Here is an 18930-nt window from a genome sequence, read left to right on the forward strand (position 1 = left end):
GCTAAGTTAAATATGGTAAACTGAGAAAGACAAATACTGCATCATATCACTTATATGTGGAATCTAAAAAAAAAGTCTAACTCATAGAAACAGCAGAATGGCAGTTGCCAGGGATGGGGTGGGGGTGTGATAGGGAGAGTTTGGCAAAAGGGTACAAACTTTCAGTTACAATATGAATAAAAGCTGAGGATCTAAAGTATAACTTAGTGACTATAGTTGATAATATTGTGTTGAATAACTGAAATTTGGCAAGAGAGTAGAAGTTACGTGTTCTCACCTCCAAAATACAAAAAAGAAAGAAAATCTGTGAAGTGATGGATGTGTTAATTAACTTTAACTTGATGGAGAGAATTCTTCCACAATGTAAACATACATTGAATCATCATATTGTATGCTTTAAATATATTACAATTTTATTTGTCAATTATACTTCAATAAAGCTGGAAAAAAAGAGTGGGTTATAAGAGAAATGATAGACGCACAGATCCACGGAACAGATAGTTGAGAAATGGGTACACACAAATATAACCAATTGATATTTTAAAATAAACTTTATTTTTTCAAACAGTTTAAATTAACAGAAAAACTGCAAAGATAGTTCAGAGAGTTCCCATGTACTCCACACCCGGTTTCCTCTATCTATTATTAATATTTTACATTAGTATGGTACAGTTGTTAAAATTAATGAACCAATACCAACACATTATTATTAATTAAAATCCATACTTTATTCAGATTTCATTAGTTTTTACCTAATGTCCTTTTGCTGTTCCAGGATCCCATTCAGGATACAACATTACTTTTAGTCATCATTTCCTTAGGCTCTTCCTGCTGTTTTTGATAACCTTGACAATTTTGAGGAACACTGGTCAGGTATTTTGTAGAATATCCCTCACCTGGAATTTGTGTGATGTTTTTCTCATGGTAGACTGGGGATATGGATTTTGGGGAAGAAGACCGTTGAGACAAAGTGCCTTTTCATCACACCCTATCAAGGGTACATACCAAACACATGACATACCAGTGTTAATGTTAACTGTGGTCCCCTAGCTAAGGTAGAGTTTGTGAGGTTTTTCTACTTTGAAGTTACTTTTCCCAATTTCCATATTGTTCTCTTTGGAAAGAAGACAGTATATGCAGCCTTCATTTAAGGAATGGGCCAATTGATTTTTTTTAAAAAGTTGTAAAAGCAATTCAATGGAGGAAAGATAGTGGTTTTGAACAAATAGTGCTGGAAGAATTGGATATCTATGTGCAAAAAAAAAAAAATCTTGATCCATACTTCACACTGTTAACTCAAAATGGACCAAAGACCTAAATGTAAGAGTAAAACTATAGAACACTTAGAAGACAACATAGGTGTAAATCTTTGTGACCTTGGATTAGACAATGATTTCTTAGATATGGCACCCAAAGCTCAAGCAACCAAAGAAAAAAATTGATAAACTGGACTTTATAAAAATTTTATGGTTTTGCACTTGAAAGGATACTATCAAGAAAGTGCAAAGATAATCCATAGCAAGGGAGGAAATATTTGCAAGTCATCTATCTGATGAGTCTACTATCCAGAATATAGAAAGAACTCTTACAACTCAATATAAAAAGACAACCTAATTTAAAAATGAACAAAGAATTTGAATAGACATTTCTCCAAAGAAGATAAACAAACGGCCAACAATTACATGAAAAGATAACCAATATCATTAGCCATTAAGGAAAATGCAAAATCAAAACCATAATAAGACACCACTTCACACCCACTAGGATGGCTATAATCCAAAAGGTGTAAAATAACAAATGTTGATGAGGATATGGAAACATTGGAAGCCTCCTACATCACTGGCAGGAATGCAAAATGGTGCAGCCACTTAGTAAAACAGTTTGGCAGATTCTCAAAAAAATTAAACCTAGAGTTACCATATAACCCAGCAATTCTACTCCTGAGTCTATGCCCAAGATAATTGAAAACATATGTTCACACAAACACTTTTACATGAATGTTCAAAGCGGAAACAACCCAAATGTCCATCAACTGAGGAATGGATAAACAAAATGTGGTATAGGCATAAGATGGGATATTATTCAGCTTTAAAAGGGAAAGAAGTACTGATACATGTTACAACATGGATGATCCTTGAAAACATTAAAGCTAGTGAAAGAAGCCAGTCACAAAAGGACACGTATAATTCCATTTACATGAAATGCCTAGAATAGACAAATCCATGGAGACAGAAAGATTAGTGGTTTCCAGGGGCTGGAGATTGGGTCAGAAAGTGGGTGTGGGGGAAGAGAAAGTGACTGCTAATGGGTATGGGGTTTCTTTTGGGGTGATGAAAATGCTCTAAAATTAGATAGTGGGGTTGGTTGCACAAGTTTCTGAATACACTAAAAACTGATGAACTGTATACTTTAAAAGGGAGAATTTTATGTTATATGAAATATATCTGAACAAAGTTTTTTTAAAAAAAAACTTAGATAAGACATCAAAAGCACAATACAAAAAAGAAAAAAAAAGTGAATTGGATTTCATAAAAATTAACAGTTTTTGCTCTGCTAAACATGGTTAAGCAAGCCACCCTGGTGGCATAGTGGTTAAGTTTGTGTGCTCTGCTTTGGCAACCTGGGGTTTGCAGGTTTGGATCCCAGGTGCAGACCTGGCACCACTCGTCAAGCCACACTGTGGCAGCACCCCACATAAAATAGAGGAAGATTGGCACAGATGTTATCTCAGGGCCAATCTTCCTCACACACACACAAAAACCCAAAAATAGACTATTATCCATAATTAAATCAAAAGTAGGTTTCGGTGGCTCCTGAGTTAAGAAGCAAGTCAAGTTACTTAGTCAGTACTTACTGAGTTAAGTACTCTCACACATTTGTCTGCTTCTGGAGTAAAGAGTCTGCAAATTCCACCTCAGGTCTTAAGTTCAGGTTGACAACAGTCCGTGTTGGCATTGTCAGTTTATTCTGGAAAGCCTATTATCTATGATATAGGCTTCAAGTGTGGCTCTTTTGATGTTTCTTCCAGAAGACCAGTTACCTTTGGGCAAGCTAGGATCCTCCGGAGGAGTTAACAGCTGGATTAACTCCAGCTATTTTGTTCTGAGTCCTCTGTTGTAGTACTTGTCCAGGCACACTGGGGCTCAAGCTGGGGCACAGCTTTTCAGATTTAATAACTCTTTATTGTTGCCCATGGAGCTCTCCCTCACATCTTGATTGAGTCACGTGAACGTTTTTGGGACACCCCCCCCCCCACACACACACACACACACTAATTTCTTCTGGGAGAAAGGAGAGAGAAAGCCATGTGTTCCAAACTCTAGATTTCTCAGAAGGACCAGAAACTTGGAAGAAGCCAAAAACAGTTGTTCCCTGGGCATCACACATTCCAGCTCCTTCGTTCAGTTGTTACCCAAACCAAGCAAAACTCTCTTAAAAGTGTCTGCCCATTCGTTCTCCTCAATATATAAAGCCAGTTAAAATATTTCCTTCAATCTTTGTGTACATTTTTCTCCCCTGACCAAAGGAATCAGAAAGATCTGTGTGTCTGCACCAGATTTGCTAGACGGCACATACAATGATAAGCTTTTATGATCTGTCTATCCCCCCAAATTGAGAAACAAAGAAATATAGAAAGAGTTACAGACAAACCTTTGTAAAAGATCAATTATTACATCTTGCTTTTGTGAAAAAGGGAGAAGCCTTTTTGTCCTCTCTTTAAATTCTCACACAAACAAAAAGAACTACAAGCTTAGGTTTTACAGCTTCAGCACGCGTCAAAAGGCCATATAGGACTCAGGAACTCACCGGTCCAGCAGCTCCAGCAAACACACACATACAGACACACACTTTTTTTTATAGAATTGCACTCCTAGTGGGAAGCAAACAAGCCAACTAGCATAGAGAATGCCAGGAGATGACAGAGTACCCAGGGCAAACAGACAATCAAAAATTATTACCAATCAGATTTTCTATTGTCCACCATCTGGCAGAAAGCCAGATAGTCAGCCAATCCCAAGAAACTATGAGAACCAGATCTCTGTAATTTCAGGATGCTGTTCAGCAAGTGAATGCTTGCTCTTGGAGCCCCGAGCCCACACGCAAGACCTCCACCTCCTGAGGCGCCCATGAAGAAGACTCCTCCAGGTGCTCCGGTCTGCAGCCCTCGTCTTTCAGTTATCCCAGTGCAAGTGCCAGTTATGTGAGGGAACGAGGCCAGGGGTTGGCCAACTTTTTCTGTAAAGGGCCAGACCCGATGGCTTTGTGGGCCATATTAATTCTGTCACAACTATTCGACCCTGCTGCTATAGCCCTAAAGCAGCCAGAGAGAATAAGCCCATGAATGGCTGCGTTCCAATAACACTTATTTACAAAAACAGGCAATAGGCCTGCAGGCTGCCGTTGGCTGACCCCTGTTTTAGATGACTCTAGTCCCTAGCCTAAGATCCCAGCAGAGATCAAAGAGCAAAGTCAAACTACCATCCCTGTGCCCTGTACAAATCTCAGACCCAGAATCCACGAATCTAATATAACTGCTGCTGTTTACCCCCACTGTTTGCGTGGTACGTCACACGGCAAGAGATAACTAGAACAGTTTTATACAAGGAAGGCCTTATCAAGAAAGTGAGATTTGAGCAAAGATTTGAAGGAGGAGAGTTAACTGAGAGGGTGTGAGACTGGCTGAAGAGCCTTCCAGGTAGAGGGAACAGTCAGTGCAAACCCCTGAGGTAGAAGAGTACCTGGTGTCTATGAGCAACAGCAAGAAGGCTATAGGAGAGCTGCTCTGCTGAGACAACCTGGCGACCTGGCACATCTCCACACAGGCATGTGGGCAAGGCCGGACTGCAGTCTCGCCCAAGTCTTGGTGGACTGCCCTATGATTCCCCTTGGAGCAAGGGGAGGTAAGCCTGGTGAGCAGCTATTGGGAGCCAGTTTCATATCCCTATCTTGTGGGCGATGGCTGCAAGGCTGTTTTTCTTCCTTCTCTATATTTTCAGTTGAGCACAGGACTTTCCGTCGTCTTCCCTCCATGACTCCCCCTTCCCCCAAGGATACAGCCTCAGGCTCCTGTGTAAGTCTATAAAACTGCTTGGCTGCAGCTTAGAGTTGGTTGCTTAGCAGCAGAGCCGCCCACTGCTCATGTCTCTTCATTGGCCCCTCTGGCTTGGTGTCACCATGTGGGGCTATGGACTCAAGGAGCGGACACCATGCTGATTTTGCTTTTGCTGTCAGTATAAGTAATAACCTGTCCAAATTATTTGGGCTGGTTGTCTCCTTAGAGCCAAATCTACCTGAAGAGGCCAGCTAGCCTAGGGCTCACACACTGCTTGACAAGAAACCAGCATGGATGTCAGTGGAGCAAGGAGATGAGGTCAGAGAGGAAAGGGTGCTCCAGGTCATGGAGGACCTTGTAGGCCACAGGTAGGACTTTGGCTCTTATGCAGCGAGAAAGCAGGAACCACTGTAGAGTTTTCAGAGTTATGTGCAAGGAATGGCATGATCTGGCTCACGTTGTGAAAGGCTCACATTAAAAATGTTTCCTTTAAGTAAGAATGTATATAAATGTAACTTGTTGCGATTATTGGTAAAAGCGGCTTAGATCTCCTCTATGACTAACTTTCTCTGCTGCAGAGCCGTCTCTCTCCAATCCTGCGCTGCAGTTTTTCGGTGAGGTTCATCTCCCTCCACAAGCCTCACCTCTCTCTGACTCTTCAACGGGGCCCAGCAAAGACTTCTTCCCCAAGAACCGCTCCCCAGGAGGCAAAGAACTCCTCGACGCCGGGCGGGCTCTCACACCTTTGGCAGCACCCAGGGGGCGCTCAGCACGGAGCGGGGCCGCGGTGGCCCTAGCCTTTGGGAGCCTTGCTGCCTGGGTTTTCCGCGTCCGCTACGCCTGGACGGAGGAGTCGCCACGGCACCCCAACTGCTGGACCCTCCTCGTAGGTGTGGCGGCTGCGTCGGGTGCCGTCCACTCCTCTCCAACCTGGTCTCCTCCCTCTCCCCTCCCACCCCCACGTGCTGGACAGCGGGCCCGCGCAGAGACCTGGGCCCCTTTCTCCTCCCCACCTTCGGCCCTCCCTCCCTTCTACAGGTCTCCGATTCCCTCCCCCAGCCCGGTCCGCCCCGGCTCGGCCCCGGCCCGCCCCTCCCCGCCTCTCCCGTCCAGCCCCGGCCCCTTCCTTCCCCTTCGCGGCCCGCCCCTCCCGTCCTCCTTCCCGCCCCCTCCCCACCCCAGCGGGCTCCGTCCTGTGGACTCAGCCGCCAGCCCGCCCCTCCCCTCCAGCCCCAGTCGGCCCCGGCTCGGCCCCCGGCCCGCCCCTTCCAGCCCCCAGCTCCTCCCGCCGCGGCTCGGTCCCGCCACTCCGGCGCTGGCTGCCCAGGCCTCCCGGACCAGGCTGCTTCGCTGGCGCGCTTGGCCGGCGCCGCGGCAGGTTCAGGACGTCCATCTGTCCGTCGGTCCGGAGAGAATCTCCAGATCCGCGGCCCCAGGATGGGACAGGCCCTGCTGCTGCTTCTGCCCTGGCTCTTCCTCCCCGCGTTCTGGAGAGGAGGTGAGCGCGCGGGGCCGGGGGCCAGGCGCGGGGCCGGGGGCTCGCGGCCCGGAGCTCGAGGAGGGAGCGCGCCGGCTGCTGGGCAGGTTTGCAAACACCTCCCGCCGCCCAGCGGTGCCCGGGAGTGGAGCGCAGGGGCACCCACCAGCCCAGTGACAGGGCACTCAGGCTGGGTCGTGGGTAGGCGTCCCCGAGAAGCCGGGTAGCAGTGGGCACCCCCCTTTACCGCAGAGGAGGACATCGAGCTCGGCCGGGAACGCTGCAAGTCCCGAAGTTTTCGGCCGAGAGGAACGTTGGTGGCAGGTCCGGTTGGGAATGCGCCGAAAACTTTCTAGACATCGTCGCGTGGTTGGACTCCTGCTCCGGCGGGAGTTCTGGGAGCCGCAGACTCTGTCTCTCGAGGGACGCGCGCCCGGAGACGAGCACGCTGCGGGAGTGGGGGTCACGCCCCCGGTGCTGCGATCCACCAACGCCGGCAGTCGGCTGGGGAGAGACGGGGGTCCCAGCGGCTCCCACTGGGTCCTTATGGGCAATATTAGCACCCTTTTGTAGGGACACCCTGTGAGTGCGGGGCCCCTGGAAAACGGGGAAGCATTCTTTTCACCTCTGTTATTGCTGAATAGAATGTAATGTGCTTGGACAGGGTCTAGGTTTATCTCAGTTCTGCCAAATAGTGCAACAGGCATTCCAGAATAAGATGCTGGATTGATAAGTGGAGGCAAGGTAAGGCAGGTCCCATTCTGCATCGACAGCTTGTTTGGAGGGAAGTGATGACAGGCTAGAAGTTTGATCGCTGATGCGTTTCTTAAGGGAGCTGGACCCTTCTTAACCAGGCTTTACCAAAAAGAAAAAGAAAGAGAAAAAATAAGATACTCTAAATAAACACATCCCAGGCATTTTTGCTTAACTAAAAATTTTCTATTACCACTTAGCATGTGATTTTTGTCTCTTTTGACCATGAATAAGGCAGAGTAGCTTTCACCTATTATAAAGATGTTTTTTAAAGAATGCCTGGAAAGTTCAATTTATAGTAAGCAATTTATAGAAAGTTTCTTCCTTTGAAGTTTTCCTTTGAAATCTCAGTTGCTCAAATGAAATCTTAAGCAGTTGGTGGCAGGTCCGTTTGGGAATTAGAAAAGCTATTGATAATTTGGGGCAACACAGCAATTTGAAACAAACATCAAAATCCAAAACCAAACAAAGGACTAAAACAGTTCTGTTCTCCACTCCCCCAAACCCTGAAATCCCTCAGCGTTTAGCCAGCTCCACTTTTCATAATCTGCAGTAAATCTGTTAGATTTTGCTACTAGCGAGGTGTTGGAGGTAGTGAATGTGGTGAAAATTATGGGAAAGTAACGGAAACAATAGTTTTGGTGTAAGATGGTAAAAAAATGGAGTTTTTCTTTTTCGAAAATTTTGAAAGCTGAAATAAAAAATTTTGTAGCTGACAATCAGGTTTAGTCAGATAATCATAAAAGGTCTGTTAAAATTGCCCCAGCAGGAAGAATGAAACATTTCTCCAATGTTTCTTCTTCTGCCTTTTGTTTTTTATCTTACACTTACCTGTGAGATGTCTGACGGTGTTACCTCTTACCTTGTGAAAAGCTAAAGAATGGGATTCTCACTGGCAGAATTGGAGCAGAGGTAAGAGTGCAATAGGAAGAGATTAAAATGTAGTTTTAAGATTTTAATTTTGCATATTGTGGGTGCAAGTGGTTTGCTTAGCAGACAGGAAAGAGAGAGAGAGAAAGACAGGGTGGAATGTGTGTTGACTCTACACCTTAGAGGAATGGATACATGATTAAAATTTACGCATCACTTTAACCCAGGAATCCTGCCACCAACCCCATGCAAACAAACACCATCCCACAAAGACTCGCACAGAGAACTGAAACTGCTGACCCAGGGGCATTTCCAGGCTTTCCAGTCCATCCTTTCTGCTCAGTCTCTGATGGGGGTGCCAGTGAGCAAGAAAACCAGGAAAAGAGTGGCTGGCTGGTAGGCAGGGGAGAGGACAAGGAGGAGAAATAGAAAAGTGGATAAAAGTGAAGGACTCAGCCCGTGATGAAGCCATGAGTGCATTTAAACTCAACCCTTAGAACAAATTGGGCTTTTAAAATTCTTCATTGTTTGTGTTTCTCTCTCCAACTGATGCTGTAACTCATATTACCGTATATTATAGACATTTTCCCAGGGAGAACTTTAGTTGTCCTGTTGCTTATGGGCTTTATCACAATGGCCTCAAATGCTTTTTGGAAGTGTGCAGGGCACTTTTTAAAAATAATGCTGATTCATTTTCTTTTCTTTTTTTTTTGGGAAAGATTAGCCCTGAGTTAACTGCTGCCAATCCTCCTGTTTTTGCCGAGGAAGACTGGCCCTGAGCTAACATCCATGCCCATCTTCCTCTACTTTATATGTGGGATGCCTACCACAGCATGGCGTACCAAGTGGTGCCATGTCCACACCCAGGATCCGAACCAGTGAACCCCGGGCTGCCAAAGCGGAATGTGCGCACTTAACCATTGTGCCACCAGGCCGGTCCCTGATTCACTTTCTTAAAGTGCTGAGTGGAACACAAATAACCATCTCTGATGGGTACTGGGGCCGGACCCTGTGGTTAATTTTTTAAATATTTGTGTTCCACTCAGCACTTTAAGAAAGTGAATCAGGGACCAGCCTGGTTATTAACAGGTTGACTCTTTAGATGTCTGTGAATTGGGAACATGATGCCAGGTAGAGAAGCCCCAACCTTGGTTTAAATGGATTTCCCCCCACCTGCCAATGATCCCACATGTGTTATCCTGCTTCCCACATAATAGCCAGAACGAGATTTTGAAGATGAATCTGATTGTGTTGTCCCCTTGTTTAAAATCCTCCAGTGGCTTCCCATTCCTTACCAGGGTTTGCAAGGACTCGCAGGGCCTCCCACTCCCTTTGACTCATTTCCAATTGCTCCCTGCTTGTTCGTGCTGCTCCAGCCACAGTGTCTTCTTTCTAGCACTTTTGTGTGGAGGTTCTCTCTGGCTGGAATCTTTTCCTCAAGATCTCTGCATGCTGGCTGCTTCTTGTCATTTGGGTTTCAGCTTGGATGGTCTCCTGAAGAGGCCTTCCCTCACTCCCACCCCCAGGCAAGGTTGCACACACACTCTCTCTCTCTCTGTTACATTTAATTTCCTGATAATGCTTATCACTACCTGACAGTAAATGGCACAGCACGTAGCCTGTTTCAGGTGCTGGGTGAGTATCTGTGGATAGTATCAAAGAACCAGGCCTCTGCGGGTCTCGCCATGTGCTCCTCCCCCTTCCCTCTTCCTACTGGCTTTTCCAGAAACAGAATTGCTGCAGCTCCCCTCCCTTGTGCTCGGGGCTTGGTGGATAGAAAACAATCTTTTATTTTGCTTTGACGCCAAAATGATTTCATTACTAGAAAAGTTAGGACATTGAAAGAAGATAGATTTGGGGACTATGTTAACCCCAATATGGCAATATTAACATATTTTATATTCTCTTAACTATTCCAACTAGGAAAAAAGTCAGAAGCTGAGTTTGCATGTTAAAAACACAGTTTTAGCTACTCTTGAACCAGGGGCAGGTTGTCTGATATCAGCCCAGGTAGTTGTGACCCTGAGCCCCTTGACTTTGGCCCATTGTCACTAACTTAACTTTAACCCAAGCACATGGCTCTGGGTTGGGATGCATCTCAGCAGGAAGTTAATTGTTATAAAAACTGAAAAAAAGTAGGCTCACCATGTGTACTTCTTGGAATGGGAATGGAAATGTTAACAGAGGCTTCAGCTCAGGGGCTGAGCAGCCAGCCAGCAAGCCCTGCTTCACGTCCAGCCTGGCTGGCCTGTGGGGGCCCCATGGAGGGTGGCTAACTCTCTGGGCCTCAGTTTCCTCTCTGGTACAGTGGAACTCTTGGGAGGATGAAATGAGCTAATGGCACATGGTAAGTGCTCCAAAAATATTAGCCATTATTACCAATGGTTCCCCTCTGTTCTTCTGCACTCAGATTTTGGCGTAATTGCTTTTCCTAGACAAAAGGTGTCAGGGGAGAAGATTCTTCTTTTCTCATGGAAAAGTATCCTAAATTGCAACTTGAAATATGAGGGCAGCCCTGGGGGCCCCTGCCACTGTTCATGGCAGTTTAGTGAAGCTGTGATGGGTTCTGGCCCAGAGCACTGAAGTCCTTGCTGTGGCTCTTTAGGATTTTGCTCCATAGGCATTCTGCTAGTAAAACCCACGCTGTTGGATGAGCCGGGGCCTGCCCTGACCACCCCCCCCCCCATTGCCTTCCTGTGTTGAATTCAGCCTTAGAGCATAGTACAGGAATAGCTTCCTGTCATGTGCCTCTCAGGAAGGTATAAAAATGAAGTCCAATTCCTGCTTAACTTTTCCCATATAACTCTACTCCAGAGTGGGTGTGGCTTTGTTTTTGTATTTGTTTTGGTTTTGGTTTTTTGATCATAAACATCTTGAAAGTCCCTTGCCTTTTTACCTGCTAAAACTACGTTTCCCTAGTGAAGCCTTTTGGCGGCAGTGGCTGCCACGTGAGCCTTTGTTTCTTAGGTTACGCTCTGTGTACATGTCTGAGTGTGCATGTGCAGGCCGTCCTCTAGCAAATGGAACAGGCAGGGGGCCCTGGGCACACTCCTGGCTCCTGGATCCTTTCTAGCCAGTGGCGGGTATGCGCAGCCCCCAGGCACCCTGAGGGGAGCCCTGCCTCCTTGCATCCTGCACTCTGGGCTTTTGCTCATCCCACACTAGAAAGTCACCTGCTCCCTGTCTTCACCTCTGCCTTGTCCGGCCCTCCTGCCTCCAGCTAAAATGCTGAAAATGCAGCCTGGTAGGGGTTGAGAATTCCATGAGGATCCGAGGGCCCCTCTGGGAGAGCAGGAGACTGAGACCTGCCAATCTGGCCCCGTCCCCCTCCTAGGCCTTCATTTTCTTGGTCTGAATTGTAGCTGTTCAACTATATGGAAGGTTCTTAACACAGAGGGCCAGGGTCTTCTGACCTGTTGTTCCGAGTTGTGTGAGACCTCGCAGCTTGGCCCTCAGCTGCACCTCAAGTAGCTGGGCAGCCATCCTTCTTAGTAACTGTGCCATTCTTACTCTCTGGCCTCTGTCAGGCAGCAGGATCCAGTGGGCCTGGCCCCTGGGTGAAGCCCTAGGCTGCCATGTCCAGGTCGCCTCCTCCTGCCCCGGTTTTAAAGTGATAAAGAGAGAAAGGCTGATTGTGCCGCCAACATTTCATTGAGAAACCTACGCTCAATTCTAAAGCATTTTATTTATTTCTTCCCTTTGCCCATTTCAGCCACTGTCATTGTTTCTTCTACTTAATGGTAAAATGGATTTTCCATGAGTCTTGGGGTTGGCAGAGGGTGGGGGAAGGAGCAGAGGGGGAGAGAGAGAAAGAGAGAGAGAGGGGACAGATGTTGACTTTATGTTTGGACCAAGATCATATATGAGAAGTTCTACACCAAAAGCTAAGCGTATTTGAGAGACTTATGCCTGGAGAAAACTCATTTCATTTCGTATCTCAATATATAGATTTTTGTGGCAGCAAATTTTATGCATTTATGTGTCTCCGGGTCCTCAGTCATTAACGGTGTCTTTCAGATATTTCTCTTCTCAGTTGGTCCCCTCCAAGGTTCTGTCTAGGGTCTGTGGAGTAAGCCAAGGCCCCAGCCAGATCTGATGGTCACGGGGTTAGTGCTCTGTCCTAGCTCCCTCGGAGAGGGAGCCCATCCTCAGGATTTGAGTCTCAGGTTGGCACTTGACAATCAGGCAAATGCTCTGGAGCAGATCCCCTTTTGTGTAATCTGCTTTGGTGGGGGGCTCCAATTTCCTCAGCATTCAGGGACAGTAAACGTCTTAGAATTTGCCTTAGCCGTGGTCTTGCCTCTCCTTAGACGCACAAAGGAAAGCCTTGTTTATTTTGGAGAAGGGGTTGTTTTGCTATTTTAAGCCTTGGGGCTTGTTAAGCTTCTAATAGTAGACTGGCCTCATTATGGTTTTTGAAAATGATCTTTTTTACCAGTGAGAACAGGCTGTCTTGGTGGAGAATATTAGAACATAGACTCAAACTTGCTGAAAGTTGTGTTCTGGCCCGGCCCCACTTAGTGAATGCACAGTGAGGCAGTAAATATTCATGGGCTCCCAGTGTTGCCTGTATTTGGAGGCTGTGCAGTTCGTGGCAGGCTGCCTCCACTCAGGAAGTGAAACCAGCCTTTAAGCCTTTTTGCAGTTCTGGCACGTGATTTGAAGATTTGTTGATGGAAAACAATGTTCTTTGAAAGTTTTGGGGCAGAGGAAAAAGGAAGCTTGTTAGATTTAACATTACATCTAAAGCATTAGTTAACAAAAATTACCGCTTTGGGAGTCCAAAGATGGAAATTCTCATCCCAGTTTTGATATTAACATGCAGGGGCGCCAGGGGTATGGTGTTTCATCCTTCTGAAAATCCGCATTGATCAAATGGAAGGGCAGATAGGTGATTCTGGGGTCCCTTCTGGGCAGAAAACAGACTCCATCTGAAGGGGATTCCATTTGAAAGTGGGACGCTTTCTCACAGTGCGGTTCTAGACACAGTGCCTTAGCATGAGTGTGACCCCTGACCCCTGTCCCCACCCCTGGACCTGCTCTGGCTGTGAGTGTCCTCAGGCATCAGCCTAGAAATGGGACCAGAGGCAATGCCGGGTATTTCTTAAAAACAAGTCATGCCAGTGGGTTCCTCACTGTGGGTAGCTGCCATTTCTTGCTGCCTGGGCTGTCTGTGCCTCTGTGAGTACTCCCTCCAGCTCTGTCTGGGGCAGTAGAATAGTCTAGAAACACAGAGGTGTATTTCTGAGAACACTGGACCTGCCCAAACAAGTTATGAGCTCTTACTGTCAAATTTGCAGGGAGCGTGGACTCCTGGGTTCTGGGGGGATGTTTGAATCAGTCTTTCTGGGCTGGTTGGAGTAGGGCACGTCTCCCCAGGGTGCACAGCAGAATCCCCAGGGGGTAGAGCGAATGATGTCATTTTTAAAAGTCTATTCATTCAATATTATGGTGTAATTTTATATTTGGAAATAAAAAAAATATTTTGTAATATAAATTGTAGAATATAAAGCTGCTAAGCATTTTAGCTGGGAGGACAAGGAAGAAGTCAACTAGGAGCTTTTCCAAACGGCATAAGCCCAGGCCCTACCCAGGACCTGTGGACTCAGTCTTTGGAGTGCGACCCTGTCCTGTGTGGGTCCAGGCCATTCTGTGCCACATCTCCTGTTACAGTCCACTCATCCAGAGTGTCTGATTCTTCAGGAGGGGTATGGTGCCTCAGACTGCCCCCTGCGCCCCATCCCCCTGAGGGGCGTGTATCGGAACCTGGCCACTAAGGGTAGGAATAAGATAGTTATGTTTATCCAAGGAAGGTGGCGAGTCTTGGACCAGGCTGAGGACTGTGGGGCTGGACGATTCCTCATGCCAGGTGCCCTTTTGATTTTAGCAGCTACAGGTGGAAGGAGGGTTCAGGTCATTTCTGTGAGCTGCTTGCGGAAAGGAGTCCATCATTCTTATCAGGTGGGCCAACGAGTAAATAGAAAGGCCTTTCTTTTTGTCGACGCAAATAATCCATAACCAATCTATAAATCAAAATTGAGGTGAGTTTCTTATGAGCCAGATCTGAGAACTAGCCTGGGTCCTTAGTTCCCCGAGGAAGGAAGGGCACCAAAGAAGTGGGGTGTACAGAGTGGTTATGTACCGTCAAAGAGCATATATCACATATGATTGGAATGTCCCTTTTACAACAGTCACGAGACTGCTCTGCTGGCATAGCAATTCACACAGCAGGTGGTAGGTCTGCTGTCTTGGTGGACACAGCAGGTAGCCTGTCTGTTGTCTCGAGCTGAGTGGTCCAGGGTTAGCAAAGCAATCAGTTCCTAGCCTAGAGATGCTTATCCTTAAGGAAATGCCAATGTGGGGGAAGTTGCGTCTTTATCCTAAGGGCATTTGTTCTTGTCTTTGGGACATAGCAAATGCTTAAAGCAGATATGCTCAGTGGCCACGTCAGGCCCTTTTGGAAAAACAAGGTCAGGCCCAGTGAGTTTAACACCAGTGGCTTCTGCATATACTCCAGTATATCCTATTGCTTGCCATTTAGTTATCATCTTTTTACCATTACATTTTTTCTTCAGCACCTACTCTCTTTTCTTTATATTCAAATGTTGTTGTAAAACATTTAGGATACACAAAAAAATATAAAAGATAATAAAAGCGACATCTGTACTCACCACTCAGCGTAAGAAATCAGACATTAGCAATAGAGTTGAAGTCCCCCATTGCTCTCCCTCCCCCCAGAGAAAACCACTACCCCACATTAGGTGTTTTAGTTCCCAGACATCTCTTTATCCTTTGGCCACACATTATGGTATTGGTAACACTCTATGGTGTTGTTTATACCATGTTAGTTAGGGTTTACATTTGGCTGCATGTAACAGAAAACCTCACTTCAGTGGCTTAACCGAGAGGGAAGTCTTTCTCTCGTATAACCAGCAGCTTGAAGGCAGCCAGGCTAGGGTTGCAATAGAGGCTCCATGATAGGGTCAGGGACCTGGCTCTTCATGGCTCTTTTATTCTGCTGTCTTTAGTGTCTTGTTCTAGAGCTGTTGTTTCCATATGGCTGCTGTACCTCTGGGCATTTCACTTGTATTCCAAGCAGAAAGAAGTAGGAAGGACAAAAGACAGTTTCACACTAGGGGAATGACCATTGAGCAGGACAGTAGCAGCAGCTGCCATGCACATGTTATAAAGTTTTATATAAATAGTAATTTTAGATTCTCATACTTTTTCTAATAAATAGTATAGAGAGCTCCCACGTACCCTTTATCCAGTTTCCCCCAGTGGGTGACATCTTAGAAAACTGTAGTGCAGTATCACAAGCAAGATATTGACATGGATGTGGTCTATATGCAGGATACTTCCATCCCCACAAGGATCCTGCAGGTGCCCTTTTATAGCCACTCCCACTTCCCTCCTGCCCTGTTACCTCCTCATCCCCTGGCAATCACTAATCTGTTCTCCATTTCTATAGTTTTGTCATTTCAAAAATGCTATGTAAATGCAATCATACTGTATTAGTTTTCCATTTTATGCCATGACAACTTATCAGAAACTTAGTTGCTTGAAACAACAAAACATATTATCTTACAGTTCTGTAGGTCAGAAGTGTGACATGGGTCTCACTGGGTCAAAATCAAGGTACCTGCAGGGCTTTGTTCCCCTCAGGAGGCTGTAGGAGAGAATCTGTTTCCTTGCCTCTTCTAGCTTCTAGCAGCTGCCCCTATTCCTTGGCTCAGGGCCCCTTCCTCCATCTTCAAAGCCAGCAGGTGTGGGTCGTGTCCTTCTCACACCGCATCACTCTGACACTGACTCTTGTGCCTTCGTCTCCCCATTTTAAGAGCCCTTGTAATGACACATCCTCTCCAGCATTTGGTGATGTCACTATTTTTTATTTTAGCCATGCTGATAGGTATGTGGTGATACCACACTGTGGTCTTAATTTGCATTTCCCTAAGGGCTTATGATGTTCAACACTTTCATGAACATATTTGTCATCCGTATATCCTCCTTGGTGAAATGTTTCCTCATGTCTTTGCCTATTTTCTAATTGAGTTGTTTCTTACTCTTGAATTTTGAGAGCTCTTTAATATTCTAGATGGTAGTCCTTTGTCAGATATGTGGTTTGCAAATGATTTCTCCTAGTCTGTAGTTGTTTTTCCATCCTCTTAGCAGGGTCTTTTGCAGATCAAACATTTTTAATTTTGACGCATGCAAGTCCAACTTATCAGATTTTCCTTTTATGAATCGTACTTTTGGTGTCAAGCGTAAGAACACTTTGCCTAGCCATAGGTCTGGAAGATTTTTTCTAAATGTTTTATACTTTATGTTTTACATTTAAATCTGTGGCCCATTTTGAGTTCAGTTTTGAATAAGGTGGAAGATACTCAATAAGGTCAAAGTTCATTTTTTTGCCCATGGATATCCACTTCCTCCAGCATCATCAGTTGAAAAAGCTTTCTTTGCTTCCTTGAATTGCTTTTGACCTTTGCCAAAAAAGCAGTCGAGTACATTTGTGTGGGTCTTTTTCTGGTTCTGTCCTCTGTTCCATTGATCTCTGTGTGTGTCACCCTCTGCCAATACTACACGATTTGATTGTTGTCGCTGTGTAATTAGTTTTGAAATTGGATAGACTGATTCCTCCCACTTTATTCTTCTTTTTCAAAACTGTTTTAGCTATTCTAGTTCCTTTGCCTTTCCACACAAATTTTAGAAATATATTGTCTATATCTACAAAAAACTCTTCCTGTGATTTTGGCAGGAATTGTATTAAATCTGTGTGTGGTTTTCTTCTGACACCAAATACATTGTTTCAACAACAACCAATTGTCCAGTTATCTGGCATCAACTGAGTATCTTACAATTCAGTTCAATTCTGACACTAACTACCTAGTGTTGGCACAGACCCCACAGATTAAGGGCTCAGTCCCATAAGACCGCACCCCACTTCACATACCAGCTCAAATGGAGTGTCCAGGCTCCCCACACTTCTGCCCAGCCGACTGTAACTCAGGGATCCCCATGACCTCAGTCCCTCCTCGAGTTTGATAATTCACTAGAATGACTCAGAGAACTCAGGGAAGCACTAATGATTACACTTTTATTATGATACAACTCAGGAACAACCGAATGGGAGAGATACACAAGGCAAGGTATGGGGGAAGGGACTGAGAGCTTTCACTGCCATCTCAGGGTGTACCACTCTCCCAGCACATCCATGTGTTCACCCACCCAAAGCTCCCCAAGCCTGGTTGTTTATGGTTTGTCTATGGAGTTTCATTACATAGGCATGATTGTTTAAATCACTGATCATTAGTGATTATACTGAATTTCCAGCCCCTCTATCCTCCCCTGAGTTGGGGGATGGGACAGAAAGTTCTAACCCTCTAATTCCATGGTTGGTTATTCTGGTGAGCAGCCCCATCCTGAAGCTATCTAGGAGCCCTACCCTGAGTCACTTCATTAGCATAGATGCAGATGTGTTCCAGAGGGGCTCATTATAAATAACAAAACACGCTCCTATTACCCAGGAAATTCCAAGAGTTTTAGGAGCTCTGTGTCAGGAACTGGGGACAAAGACCAAATATATTTTTATTATACCACAATCAGTATATCAATTTGAGGAAGACTGATATCTGTACTGTGTTGAGTTTTCCAATTTATGAACATAGTATGTCTCTCCATTTATTTAGATCTTCTCTCATTTCTGCTGTCAGTGTTTTGTAGTTTTCAGGATAGGATTCTGTATGTGCTTTGTTAGCTTTATACCTAAGTATGTCATTATTTATGAGTGATTATAAATGGTATTATATTTTTAACTTCAATATCGATGTGTTCATTGCTTAATATATAGAAATATAATAATTTTTGTATGTTTATCTTGTATCTTGTGACCTTGATGAAATCACTTACCTCTAAGGAGGGTTTTTGGAGATTCTGTGGGATTTTCTATGAAGACAGTCATATCTGCAAATAACGACTTTTATTTCTTGCTTTCTGATGCTTTTTATTTCTTTTTTTGCTTTTTTTTCTTTTTCCTTTTTGCGTTGGATAGAGCTTTCAGCACTATGTTGACTAAGAGTGGGGAAAGCAGACATGCTTGCCTTGTTCCCAATCTAAGGAGGAAAGAACTCAGTTTTTTACCATGAAGTATAATAATAGCTGTTGGTTTTTTGTAGATGCTCTTTATCAAGTTGAAGAAGTTCCCGTCTTTGTATTTTTCTTAGAGTTTTTGAAAAAATCATGAATGGGTGTTGAATGGTTGTTGAATTTCGTTAGATGATTGATATGATTCTGTGATTTTTCTTCTTTAGCCTGTTTAGATGATGGATCACCTTGATTAATTTTCATATGTTGAACCAACTTTCTGTCTGTGGAATAAATTCCACTTGATTGTAGTAAATAATTCTTTTTGTATTTTGCTAAATTCTATTTGCTGATATTTTCTTAAGGATTTTTGGCATCTATATTCATGAAGGATGTTGTTGATCTGTAGTTTTCTTTCTCTATACTGTGTTTATCTGGTTTTGGTATCAGGGCAACACTAGCTTCATAACATATATTGGGAAATGCCCTCTCCTCTTCTACTTTCTGGAAGAGATCACGTGGAATTGGTGTTAATTCTTCTTTGAGCATTTAGTGTAATTCTCCAGTGAAACCATTTGGCCTGGAAATTTGTTTTTTGGGAATTCCTTAAATTATAAATTCAAATTCCTTAATCGCTATAGGGCTATTCAAGTTATCGATTTCATTTTGGATGAATTACAGTAGTTTGTGTTTT

At 44.7% G+C, this 18930-nt stretch overlaps 1 protein-coding gene across 1 annotated transcript in view; it reads left to right on the top strand.

Moving 5' to 3' along the window:
- The first annotated feature begins 6341 nt into the window (after window positions 1-6341).
- MERTK (MER proto-oncogene, tyrosine kinase) overlaps window positions 6342-18930 on the top strand; it is a 101978-nt gene continuing 89389 nt past the window's right edge. Inside the window, exon 1 of the mRNA XM_014852720.3 lies at window positions 6342-6551. Coding sequence (XP_014708206.1) covers window positions 6491-6551 — 61 coding nt within the window. The 5' untranslated portion in view covers window positions 6342-6490. The remainder of the gene's footprint in view (window positions 6552-18930) is intronic.

The sequence above is a fragment of the Equus asinus genome, chromosome 6, assembly GCF_041296235.1.
Source record: "Equus asinus isolate D_3611 breed Donkey chromosome 6, EquAss-T2T_v2, whole genome shotgun sequence".
Lineage (NCBI taxonomy): Eukaryota > Metazoa > Chordata > Mammalia > Perissodactyla > Equidae > Equus > Equus asinus.